The sequence below is a fragment of the Trichosurus vulpecula genome, chromosome X (genome assembly GCF_011100635.1).
Source record: "Trichosurus vulpecula isolate mTriVul1 chromosome X, mTriVul1.pri, whole genome shotgun sequence".
NCBI classification, from domain to species: domain Eukaryota; kingdom Metazoa; phylum Chordata; class Mammalia; order Diprotodontia; family Phalangeridae; genus Trichosurus; species Trichosurus vulpecula.
In genome coordinates this window covers 7,370,387-7,383,002 of record NC_050582.1, presented here as the reverse complement: position 1 = coordinate 7,383,002, position 12,616 = coordinate 7,370,387, and the positions used below count along the sequence as shown (strand labels likewise).

General features: G+C 44.0%; 1 protein-coding gene across 1 annotated transcript in view; it reads right to left on the bottom strand.

Moving 5' to 3' along the window:
* The window catches only part of DOCK11 (dedicator of cytokinesis 11), a 167,352-nt gene that overhangs the window by 102,589 nt on the left and 52,147 nt on the right, over positions 1-12,616 (bottom strand). The window contains exons 7-12 of the mRNA XM_036740025.1: positions 6,833-6,967; positions 5,683-5,860; positions 5,245-5,324; positions 3,561-3,644; positions 970-1,110; positions 225-440 (exon numbers count right to left, since the gene is read on the bottom strand). Coding sequence (XP_036595920.1) covers positions 225-440; positions 970-1,110; positions 3,561-3,644; positions 5,245-5,324; positions 5,683-5,860; positions 6,833-6,967 — 834 coding nt within the window. The remainder of the gene's footprint in view (positions 1-224; positions 441-969; positions 1,111-3,560; positions 3,645-5,244; positions 5,325-5,682; positions 5,861-6,832; positions 6,968-12,616) is intronic.

Sequence of the window (12,616 nt, the reverse complement as noted above, 5' to 3'; positions counted from 1 at the left end):
TTAATGTATTAGCTAGGCATATAATGATGCCCTCATGCTACCTATGACAGTGGCTGCATGCCACCCATAATGGACTGATAACATTTTTAGCACCTCAGTTTCACTCCCACCATCTCCCTGGATACCTAAGAACTTAAAGTCGGGCTTCAAATCCTTGAAATTGCTGATGGTGCATTTCTACTTTTAATTTACTAAGTCCTGTAAAGGCTAAAGACCACACGCACCTGTTTTATATAGCGTAACTGAGATTCCTCAATCCCATGAATAAAACACTCCTTAGATGAAGATCCCTTTGGAGTGCTATCATTGTCCATGCATGCTGATGGGCCCAGTAACATTTCCCGAACAGATGGAGGGTTAAGGTCTACATGGAAGTCAGCTGAAATCTTGCAATTATTTTTCACATCAAACAAGGCAAGGTTGAGAAAAAAAGGCTCGACCTGGGAATGGGAGAAAACATCTGCATTTTTAAAACCAACTCTGCCTCCCACCAAAGTCCTATAATCGTTTCTGCAGCTGGGAAGCCCTTTGCATTCATTTTCATACCCTTCACAACTCAAAATGAATGATGGCTCATTTGCATGCTAGAAAAAGACATTCTGAAACAGCTGACAGACTTTGTCCAATTTGAAGCCGCATTCGAAAGCAAATTCAGGGAATGCTACTGTTAATATACTTGTGGAATAATTTTAGATCTCACTGAGGTCCAACCAAGAATGTGAAAACCAAATCATTTCTTGTTTGAGTCATACAGTCAAACATGATGCCGAGTGATCTCTGTTTCAGAATGGTGTCGTTCAGCAACGAACACATCTCTAGAACACCCTTTGACTGAACACAGACTGAAGGATGTTTGCCAATTGGTCATACACCAGGGCTGGGACAAAAATGCACTTCCACCTGCTGCCAATAAGAGGAGCACTTCCTGACTGAAACCACTGCATCAATGGCAAGACAAGTCATACATACGTTTGTCGATGGTCCCTGGGCACTGTCTCCAACATGGCCCAGGACGTTGAAGGTTATGTCATGGCAGCTCACTATGAAACGGCGGCTACACTTTTCTTCAAATGGCCTTATGTCTGGTTCAATGCCGGAAAAGTCCAACCTCTAGAAAAAACACACAGGCAGCATTAAAGGACATGGGATCCAATCAGCAGGACTCCACCTCAGTCCACGTGCTCCAGTTCTGGCCCCTGCCTGCCACAGAGAGACCCAGAAGAGAACATGCCATTGATCGTCTGAGAAGCCCGTCCAACCCAACCCTCAATTTCCAAGGTCTGACGCCCTTGGCTCAAGCAACCCAGGCGCTCATTAGTGTTGTCCTATTCCCAAATAAGGGGAAGAGTCGGAGTTTTCATCATGGTGACTTTGGGCTGGGTGTGATCTGCTGGACGGACATCGAAGTGGGCAGAGGGATGACTGTTTGGTGCACGGGCTTGTTTGGCTTAACTACACACTTCTTGGATACAAGGGGAGGGGGCACTCATTGGAAGGTGAGAGGGATGCTTAACCTCAGGTAGCAGAGTGCTTTGGGGTTTGCAGAGTACTTTATATGTGCTACATCATCTGATCCCTCCGACAGCCCTGGGAGGCAGATGCTGTAATTATCTCCATTTTACAGATGAGGAAACTGAGGCACAGAGAAGTTGAATGAGTTGCTCAGAGTCAATTCCAGCTGAGGTCTTCCAGTGCTCTGTCCACTGCACCACTCAGCTGCATGCAGCTCATGAATACAAGAAGAAGAAACAGTAAACAAAACTCTTTTCTCAAATTACTGAAGTAGTTTAAATTCCGGTAGATTTCTTTACCTATAATGCCCCAACTAATTGCAGTAGTGTTGACCTAGACTACTATAAAAGACCAAATACTCCTGAAAGGAGCCTTATATGTTAGATCTGTTTACCTACAACAGACAAAAACAAAAATGAACATGACTATCCCTGAACAATTCTCAAAGCAGCACAAGAAATTCTGGCTAAAAAAGCCTGTCCTAACAGCTGCCTAGTGATTTGTTGCTACCGTGCTCTCCAACAGTGCAGGGAGAAGAGATGGGGCATGAAACCTCCCAAATGGCTGCCCATGTGAAGAACCATCAGGTCCTTTCCCACCAGCTCCAAGTTTGAGGCATCTCTTTCAATCATCCAGGAGAGAGCATTTGAGGCAACTGTGTCGACAAGTCAAGCTGGAAACTCAAACAGGGGTGAAGCTCTAAGGAGGCAGGCCTCAGGGAAAGGATACTTGGGATCTGCTTCCTCTGCTTCCATCTCTTGTCCTCAGGACCTCACTACAAGCACCAGGCATCTTTCTTCACAGTAGCTCATTGACGAGCAACTCCCACATAAAACCAGCTCAGTTCCATGACCACAAACATGCTACACCACAAATTTTCAAAACAGAAAGGCTGGCTGCCTTTGGTTTCAGCCACATTCACTTGGTTCCTTTGTGCAGCAGGAACAAGCCTGACAGGTCCAATTAAAGCCCAATTATCTGGTGGAAAAGACAAGGCTCCTCTCTGTTTGGCACATAAGTTTTAGGAATGGATGGCAGAGGACTGACATTTGGGAACCCAGACATGTCCTCTCTTATCAGCTGTAGAGGAAGAAAAAAGGCAACCAAACCAACCAACTAGTACTCCCCAAAGGCTCCACATTTCTCATGACACATCTTTGTTAAAGAGAAATGTTTACGCTACCTTCTATTTAAAAAAAATAAAAATAAAAAAACCTTTTTCAAACTTATCTTCAAGGTGTTGGGGAAAAATAGTAAACATGAAAAATGCCTTCAACTCAGAGCTGTTCACACTGGAAAAAGAGTTTGTTGTCACCCACCTATTCAAAATGAGCAAGACACAAAGAGGAATCAATAACCTTCGAGCTGCAAAACCGGTAGCTCGACATTGGGTGCATGCCTTCATGCCTGCCTGTGCTGACTTTTGGCAAAAGCCTCCACTCTCTCCCCCACATCCAATTCAACCTCCATACCCCTGCTAGACAGTCGAATAAAGACATGAGCATCTTACTCTCCTGCTCCTGAAGCCCCAGAGCCTTCCCATTGCCTACCAAATCACATGCAAATTCTTTTGCCCGGCATTCAAGGCCTTCCACAACCTGGCAGCACCCAGCCTCCCCAGGCTGATGTCACATCATTATTGTCTTGACTGCACACTATCGTCTGGCCAAACTAGGCTGCTTTCTGCCCCCAAATATACCTGTTGCTTTTCCAGCTTTTTGCCTTTTCTCATCACGTTCCTTCTACGTGCCCAAAATATTCTCACTGCCCCTGTTTTGCCTGATGAAATCTTAGGCATCCTTTAAATGCCACCTCCTCCATGCAGGCTGCCCTGGTCCCCATTTGGGTCTCATCTCTGACACTTTGGTAAGCACATTAAGCATTAGGGCAGAGTGCCCTCAGTATCTAGTGGCATATTTTACAGTTATGTGGGTTTGGGGCTTCTGCTCCTACTGGACTGTAACCTCCATGAAGGTGGGGTCTGTGATCTCCCTAAGCTGTTGCTCCCACGGAGCCTGACAACAGGGCTCCTCCAACGAGAGCCTTACCTGCACATCAGCGTCAAAGGAAAAGAGGTTCTGTCTTCCGTCTCCTCTGCTCAGCTTGTTCAGCTGTTCGGTTTCTCTTCCGTACTAAAAATGGAAAAAGAGATAAAGTTGTAAAAATGGATCAAATGTCTCTTTATTTTTCTTCAAAGTCTAGTTTGCGAGTACACAGTTTACCAAAAAAAACCCCAACAACCAAACTATAAATGCTAACAACCTCCAAAAAGGTAAAAAAAAATGCTTTCCTAACAGGACATTGGCTCAACCAAGCAACAGCCAAATTAATCAATCATCCCTCCTATTGTGGCGCAGTGAGTAGAGGACTGGCCCTGGAGTCAGAAGGACCTGAATTGAAATCCAGCCTCAGACACTTGACACACTTACTACCTGTGTGACCTTGGGCAAGTCACTTAACTGCAATTGCCCTGCTTTCCCCCCTCCAAAAAACAAATAATCCCTCTCATCGGGGCCTGTAAAAGCCATGGGCTTCTTTACTCCCCTCCCCTGACTCCCTGTGCCTGCCACGTAGCCCTGGTCCCCACACCTTCAAACCCAAGAGAGCCAGCTTGGAGAAAGCCAGAGAAGGATGACTAACATCAGCCCAAGGAGAGTCAAGGCAGACTCAGGAAACTAAGATTCTTCAGTTTGGAAAAGGAAAGATTGAAGGGAGACATTGGAGAATCTCTGGAGATAGAGATTATCTAAATAAAGAGCTATTCACCAGGTCTCATGTTACACCAGGGACCATGGAATAAAGACACTTCAATTTTTAAAGATGGGGAAACCAAGGCCAAGAGAAGGGAAGAGACTTGCCCAAGGTCACACAGCAAGTCAGTAGAAGAGGGTGACCCAGTTGGCTGGTTCTCCATCCTATTGCCTAGCTTCGGAAGGTAATGGATTTCCTAAGCCAGTGGGCCTCTATGCAGGGATGTCAGAGAGGGGATTCCTGCTCAGTTATGCATTGAGCCAGGTGGCCACTGAGCTTCCAACCTGCTGAGAGTCTGTGCCTCAGTGGGTTTCTGGGATATAAGGAGGAGATTGGAAGAGGTAGTTTTAGAACAAATCTTCATTTTGTTCAGTCATTTTCAGTCAAGGTGACCTCATTTTGGGTTTTCTTGGCAGAGACACTCGAGTGGTTTGTGATTTTCTTCTTCAGCTCATTTTTTATAGATGATGAACTGAGGCAAACAAGGTTAGGTGACTTGCCCAGGGTCATGCAGCTAGTAAGTGTCTAAGGCCAGGTTTGAACTCACAAAGATGAGTCTTCCTGTCTCCAAGCTCAGCACTGTATCCACTTCCCCACCTAGCTGTTATACATGTGTATATGTGTGTTACTGTCACATACACGCATATATACACATTCGAATACTCACAGAGTGTGGTCCACTTCCCAAATTTGACACCTGGTGACATGACTCATACACACACACACACACACACACACACACACGTATATTTCTAGAATACCAAAAAAATGTACTTCTTGGAAACTGCTGATCAGATGTCAATCATATTGCACCTCCCATGTTCATAGAGTTCCTTCCCAAAGGGGCTCTTTGTAAACACCATGGGGACAGAGACCCCCAAGTAAACTAGCACAGTCAATGGGAGATAGCGCTGACACTGGGACAGTTTCTCTTTCCTTCTCTCTGTTTAATTTAAACCCTTATTTAAAAAAAAGCTCTACCTTCATCAGCTCAGGGTGCATACTCCTCTCCAAGCTTTCCATGATGTTCTCTGATTTTCCTTGGCTGCTCGTTTCATCTTCTGTAAATTCATTAAAAGTAGACGTTCCAAACTGTACAGATCATATCTTACTAATCACTTCAGAAAAAGTGCCCAACCAGCTCTCCTTCCCCCATACCCAGATTTATTGCTAAGCTTTTTGATTACGAGAGCAATGGAAAACTTTAATGGACTCTTGAAAACCTGCCATGAATTTCCCATCCAAAGTGTCTAATTTCAAGGCTGCTTAGATTTCCCTCGTCAGAATCCGCATAATACTGCCTTATATTTCTGTTTTAATCCTTCCACCTCCATAATGACCTTTAGCTAAGGAAAGGGTCAAGACGCAGATGTTTACCCACATGCTCAGAGACAAGGGCACCACCTCAAAAACTCCAACCTTGCACAGACTCCACAGCTTCTTTCTTCTCTTGGCCCGAGCCATCTGCATTGATCTGAATGACCTTTCTCAGTGTAGTCAGCCATTCTTCCATGTCCTGCTCGCTTTCTGCTGCCAGATAATGGCTGTATTTGTCTAACATCTTGAGCTCAAAGGCGTGACGCCGCATTTTGGGACACTGGTGGTTAAAAACAGGTTGCACATCCAGTTAGCAGAGTTACTTTGGTGTCTTTGGGCAATGAATACTTCTCCCGACTAGAATGTACATTCCTAGCGGACAAAGACCACACTCTTACATTCATTCATCAACTCCCTCAGAATCTAGCACCCTGCACCTAGCACCTAGCACAATTCACTTGCAAGTCATGAAATCATCTTCCTGTCATGGTCCTCTTTGAAAACAAGGGACAAACAATGAACAAATGAAGGAACCCAGCACCTGGCACCTAACATGATGGTGAGCACGGAGGAGGTGCTAAATACCCCTGGAGTAAGGAAAGACACTTTACCTCTTAGACAGTCTCCCATTTTAGAGCAAGGAGGAGCAGCTGCTTCACAATAAATGTTACCCTTTCCCTGCTACTGTAGCTTTCCTTGTGCAAAACTGAGACTTTTCTAGGACAATAGGAACAACAAACCTAAATGTGGCCAACTCCAATGTGGAAGCAGTGTGGGTGCTAGGTGTAGGTGAGAGCACTAGATCAGGAAACAGCTTCATTGCATCACCTTTGAATATCAGCTCTATGACCTTGGGCAAGTCACTGCCACTCTGTGGGCCTCACTTTCCTCATCTATAAGATGGATGGCTTAGACTAGATCACCTTGGAAGTCCTGTCCTTGGCTCCAAATCTATCATGTGTATTATATGTTACATGGAAGAGGCTTGTCTCATCCAAATATTTCTGTTCAAATTCATCTTTACAAACTTGAAAATCAGACACTGAAAGGAGGCCAATCCCTCTTTTATGTCAACTGTGACTACATCAGGACCTTAGAGATCTTCTCATCAAAATCCTGGTTTAGAGAAAAGGTAACTAAGACCCAGAGAAGGAAAGGGCTTTGCCTGAGGTCACACAGCTTAACAGAGCTCAAAGGATTTGAGTTCTTTTGGCTCCTACGCAGTCGAGATTTCCCATGATCCCTTGCTTACCTGAACAACATCAATGCAGGCATCCAGGTAGATGCAACCTTTCGATTCCTTTGAGTTCTTCTCATCTTTATAGGAATTAAGAATATATGAACCATCAGGAAGGTGAGTTAAGTAAAAATACCTTCTCTTGAATACCTGTAAAAAGATAAGAGCACCAATGATACATTAGTCACACTTCCATTGTATCTCGACCATTCCTTTGATCTGAGGATCTCAAAGGGCTTTGCAGACACCATTTATCTCAACAATCTACAGACATACCTGTGAGGTAAACAAAATTATAATTATCTCCTTTTCAAAGACAGAGACAGTGAGGTCAAGTAATTGGCCCACGGTTAAGCAAACACCAGAAAAGAAATGAACTCAATTCTTCAGAATGCTGGAGCCCTCACTCCCAAATGGGTTTTCCTTTTTTCATTCTCAAATAGCCCATCATTCCATGGGGGTAGAAGAAGCAGCAGCTGGGAAATGGCATCCTTTAGCTGTTCTCACTTCCACCGTTTTACTTGGTATAGTACTGCAGTGGCACCTTGCTTAGGGTATAATTATAGTCCAAATTATGATGATCATAATAGGTCCTATTTTATGAACTTTGAAGCTGGCCAAACACCTTCCATGCTCAACATGTTCCAAACAGAACTCGTTATCTTTCTACCCAAATCCTAACTTTCCGATTTCTGTCAAGGGCACCACTATTCATCCAGCCACCAACAGCCAGGTAACCCTGGAGTTGTCCTTCACCTTGCCTTTGTTTCCCCCACCAATCAATTGCCAAACTGTGTCAATCTCACCTCCACAACATCTGGTCCAGTCTAACCCTGCTCTCTACTTACACAGCCTACACACTAGATCACCAATGGCCTCATCATCGCCTCCTGACTAGACTACTGCATAGCAATAACCTCCAAATTGTCTGCTGGACTCGAGTGTCTCACCCCTTCAATTCATCTTCCACATAGCTGCTAAAGCGATCTTCTGAAAGGAGAGGTCTAGCCATGTCACTCAAGCACTCAAAGCACTCAAGAAACTTCAGTGGCTCCCTATTATCTCTAGGATAAAATACAAAGTCCTCTATTTGACATTTAGAGCCATTCACAATCTGGTTCAATCTCTCTTTCCAAACTAGTTTCACTTTATTTCTCTTCACATACTCTCTCTGACCTGCCAAACTAGCCTACTTCCTATTTCCCATATATAATACTTCATCTCCCACCTCCACACCTTTGTACAGGTTTTCTCCCATGCTTAGAGTGCTCCCTCTACTCACCTTAATCTTATAAAATCCCTAGCTTCATTCAAGGCATAGCTCAGATACCAAGTCATACAAGAGATCTTTCTTGATTCCCATAGTACACTTCACCCCAAAATTATTTTGTGTTAACTCAGTGTGTTTTCATGTACTTACATGTACACATGCTGTTTCCTCCCAGAGGAACGTAAGCTGCTTAAGGGCAAGAACAGTTGGAGTGTTTCACTCTGGTCGTCCAATCCCTAGTGCCTGGCTTAATTGGATGATCTCATCTGAGCTCCAGAACAACTCCATAAGGTAGAGAACATAGGTACTATGCCTATTTTACAGGCAGGGAAACTGAGACTCAAAGAAGCCAAGTACCTTGCCCATCCATAGTCACATATCAGAGGTGGAATGTGAACCTAGGTTTGCCTTATTCACACCATGCATCTTTTCTTAACTTGAAGCCTTTCCTCAACCTGAGTATCCTTCCCTTGATGTGTTCTTATTTATCAGAGTCATTCCTAAAAATGTGAGGCCTGGATCTGAACACAATCTTCCAGAGGAAGTCTGAGGAAGTCAGGGAAAAGGAGAGTGAACCTACCACCTCCCTTGTTCTAGACTTCATGCCCCTCAGGCTGCCTGCTGCACCACACCAGTGACTCAGCTGGAGCTTGCTGTCCACTAGATTTCATATAAACTGCTGTCTAGACACACCTAGCCCATCCTGTACTTTTGTGGTTGGCTTCTTTTTTTAAGTCAAGTACAGGACTTCACTTACCCTTATGAAATTTCAACTTATTAGATTCTGCCAATTGTTCCAATGTGTTAAGATCTTATTGGATCCTCACTTTTAGCCGAAATGTTAAACAGCCTTTTTTTCTTTTTTATTCAATTTTATTTTATTTTCAAGTGTGAATTACCTCCCTCTTACTCCTGCCCCCATCCCACGCCCATTGAGAAAGCAAGAAAAACAAAGCTGCCATTACAAACATATAAAGTCAAGCAAAATAACGTCCCCCAAATATGCCTCAATCTGTACCAAGTCCATCGCCTTTCTGTCTAGCGGTGGGTATCATGTTGAATCACAAGTCTTCTGGAACTGTTGGTGCTCACTGTGTTGATCAGAGTTGCAAAGTCTTTCAAAGTTGTTATCGTATACATCGTTCTCCTGGTTCCGCTCACTTAACCCGGTATCAGTGCTTCCCAGGCTTCTGTGAAACCATCCCTTTCGTTGTTTCTTAAAGTTCATTCGTATACCATGATTTCTTCAGACATTCCCCAAATGATAAGGACACACCCTCAGTTTCCAATTCTTTGCCACTACCAAAAGAACCCCAACCTGCCATAAGTATTTGTATACATGTGTGGGGGGAGGGATCCTCTTCCTTTTTATTTGATCTCTTTGGGGGCATAGACCTAGCACCAGTATTGCCTCTCAGTTCCATATCATCTGAAAGTCCTAAAAGACAGTGGAGTAATATGTGCCTGGCAAAGCTAAGATTGATTCTTTAAGCTAATGCTACCACTGAGTAATGTACATGAATGAACTAAAGTGGATTGTGATCAAATCTAAGCTTGAACTCTAGAGAATGTATAGAAAAAAAGACACACTGTTTGCAAGAGGCACTGTTAACCACAAAGTATAGGACAGAGAACAGGAAGGCAGGAAGTCAAAGATTCCAAGGATCGGGATCAAATGAAGACTGCTCAGTGTTTTCCTTCCATCATTGCTTCACAACAAAAAGCACATTTAGCAGCGGCAGCAGCCACCACTTTCAATATTAGCAAAGCGTGTCATTCTAAGAGAGCAGAAACTTCTAGGGCTGAAATGAGAGGAAATCACTTCCTGCAATGGAGCCCTGCTATGGCATCTGGGAGTGCTGCTCCCTTACTATGGCTGTTATATGTTGATCTTATGTCTAGAGGGAAGCTCGGAGGCTCTGTCTCAAACAAAAGGGACTTTCTCTCTTTTTCACAAAGAAGGAAAAGGGAAGTAAGAGATGTAGCTTGACAAATGTTTATGCAGGTGTCTATGATGCTGGTACTGCAGGTAGAGGATTACTTCACCTTCTTTGGTTTTAGTAATGAGACAAGTTATTCCAATGATGACCATATGGAAGAGTGCCAATGAGTCATGTGGTAGAGTCTTAGGAGATGGAGTGTTAACCACATTTTACTGGGCACCAAAGTGAGGGAGCCAGGGGTCACTTGGCTTTCCAAAGGCAAGTGTGGAGGAGAACTGGAATCCAAGTGAGCAGCAATCACTGGGCCCAAAGGAAGGCCCGTTGGCTTGCCTGCATTTGATTGGGTCTTTTTTACAGCTGTGAACTTGTCTATGTTACAGTCTTTCCTAACTGTGGGCTTAGTTCATAGCTCATTTTGTCATGTTTTGTTAACATTAGTTTTCAGAGACAGAAATTTTCTTCTCAGGATTGTTTTAGTTGCAACCCGTGAGTTTTAATATGCTCTCTCTTTTGCTAATCCTCTTGGTCAACATGATTACTCTACCTCTTGTTTCTTCTTTAGCTCACTCATCACTCAAGAAGTTACTTAATCTCCATCTAAGTCTGCATGTTTCCTTCCTTTTTCCTTTACTGGATATTCTTTTATTCCATTGTGTTGAGCAAAGAACATGTTTATTAAATCAAATACAATACTCTGGCCTCCCAAATCCATGTCTATTTACTGCTCCTGTTTCAGTGGTTTGGGAGAGTGGAATCTCCACAGTGAACAAACATAAAAATTCCCATCATTCCCCTATCCTCCACTGACCTCACTCAAAATAGGAAACAGATAAAACTACTGAGGCCATATAAGTATGGATTACGGAGGACAGCCATAGAGACAAGAGGATGAGAAGACATGGGAGATCCAAGTTCTAGTCTTGGGGCTAGGGTATGGCCAGGTTGTCTGAGACCCGGGCAGAGGATTCACTCATACTGAGGGAAGTGCCGAGAGATTTCAACCAAAGTATGGTTCTCACCACCATACGCTGGATAGAGCATGGGACCTTGGAGTCAGGAATATGTGCATTCAAATTTGACCTCAGATACTTGCTAGCTGTATGACCCTGGGCAAACCACTTAACCACTGTCTGCCTCAGTTTCCTCATCTGTAAAATAGGGATCCCAACAGCACCTTCCTCCCAGAGTTGTGAGGATCAAATGAGATATTTGTAGAGCACTTGGCATGGTGCCTGGCACACTGCATGTGCTTAATAAATATTTATTCCCTTTCTTGCCCTTTCCTTTCCTCCTCAGGTGAATATAACACTAAGGAAAGACAGGAAATGGGCAACAGTATCCTCAAGGTAGAATTTTTATCATTTCATATAATTAACTTTGTGGGAAGAGAAACTGGATTAAACAGTGTCTGTGCTAGAGTAGGCATGATTCTGGGGGCATTCTGAGGAGGACATTGAATGTTGGGGAAAAATTTCAGACCTTATGATTACTAAAGAAAAGATCCAAGAGGATATTACGAACTACTAAAAAGGCAAGGTGGGGTAGTAGGCAGAGCAGTGGACTTGGAGTAAGGAAGATCAGAGTTCAAATCTTGCCCCAGATACTTAACCAGCTGTATGATCTTGGGCAAGTCATGTAGCCTCTCAGGGTCAGGAAAATGGAAATGATAAGAGCACCTGGCCTCCCCGGGGTTGTTGTGAGGATCAGATGAGCGCGTGTGTGTGGTGAAGTCTTCATGTGAAGATAACCCTGCACTGACTGCATCAAACCGGGAAATGCTTCTGAGACCTGCAATGAGACCTAAATCCCCCTAATGAGTTCGTTCGATTTTTCCATAAAGGACAAACCAAGTGAATGGAGAACATTGGTGAATCTGACCATGTCTCCAGAATAGAGAGAGGAGCCATCCCCAGAAAGGGTTAAGCACAAGGCACTACGAAGGCAGAGAGGAAAGAACATCCCTGGAGGAAGAATTAAAGAAAAGCATATTAAGAAAAAGTGAGAGTTCAAAAGTCGACAGTGCCTCAAGAATCCCATCTCCCAGTTCTTTCATCTTGCCCTAGTAAGAACGGCTAGGGGGTCACAGAGCTCCGTATTGAAGTCAGGAGTTCAAATCCAGCTTCGGACACTTCCCAGGTATGTGACCCTGGGCAAGGCACTTAACCTCTGTCTGCCTCAGTTTTCTCAACTGTAAAATGGAGATCATAACAGCCCCTCCCCCCAAAGTGCCTGGGGCTATACAAACATTAGCTTTACCAAAGTCACTTACGTGCTATTTCCATACTTGGGTTTGTACTCCCCAATAGCTATTTTGGTTCTGTTCCTTCCAGCATACAGATCCTTCCCCTTCGTAGAAAATACAGAAGCCAAAGAAAAATTGGGCAGTCCAGCCTTCTCCCTCTTGTATTCTCATTATCGTCGCCATCATCATCGTCATCCCTTCCACTCCTAAAAGCTGAGGCATCTTCATCATCATCGTCATCCCTTCCACTCCAAAGAACTGAGGCATCATCATCATCCCTTCCACGCCTAAAAGCTCAGGCGGCATCATCATCATCATCCCTTCCACTCCTAAAACCTGTGGTG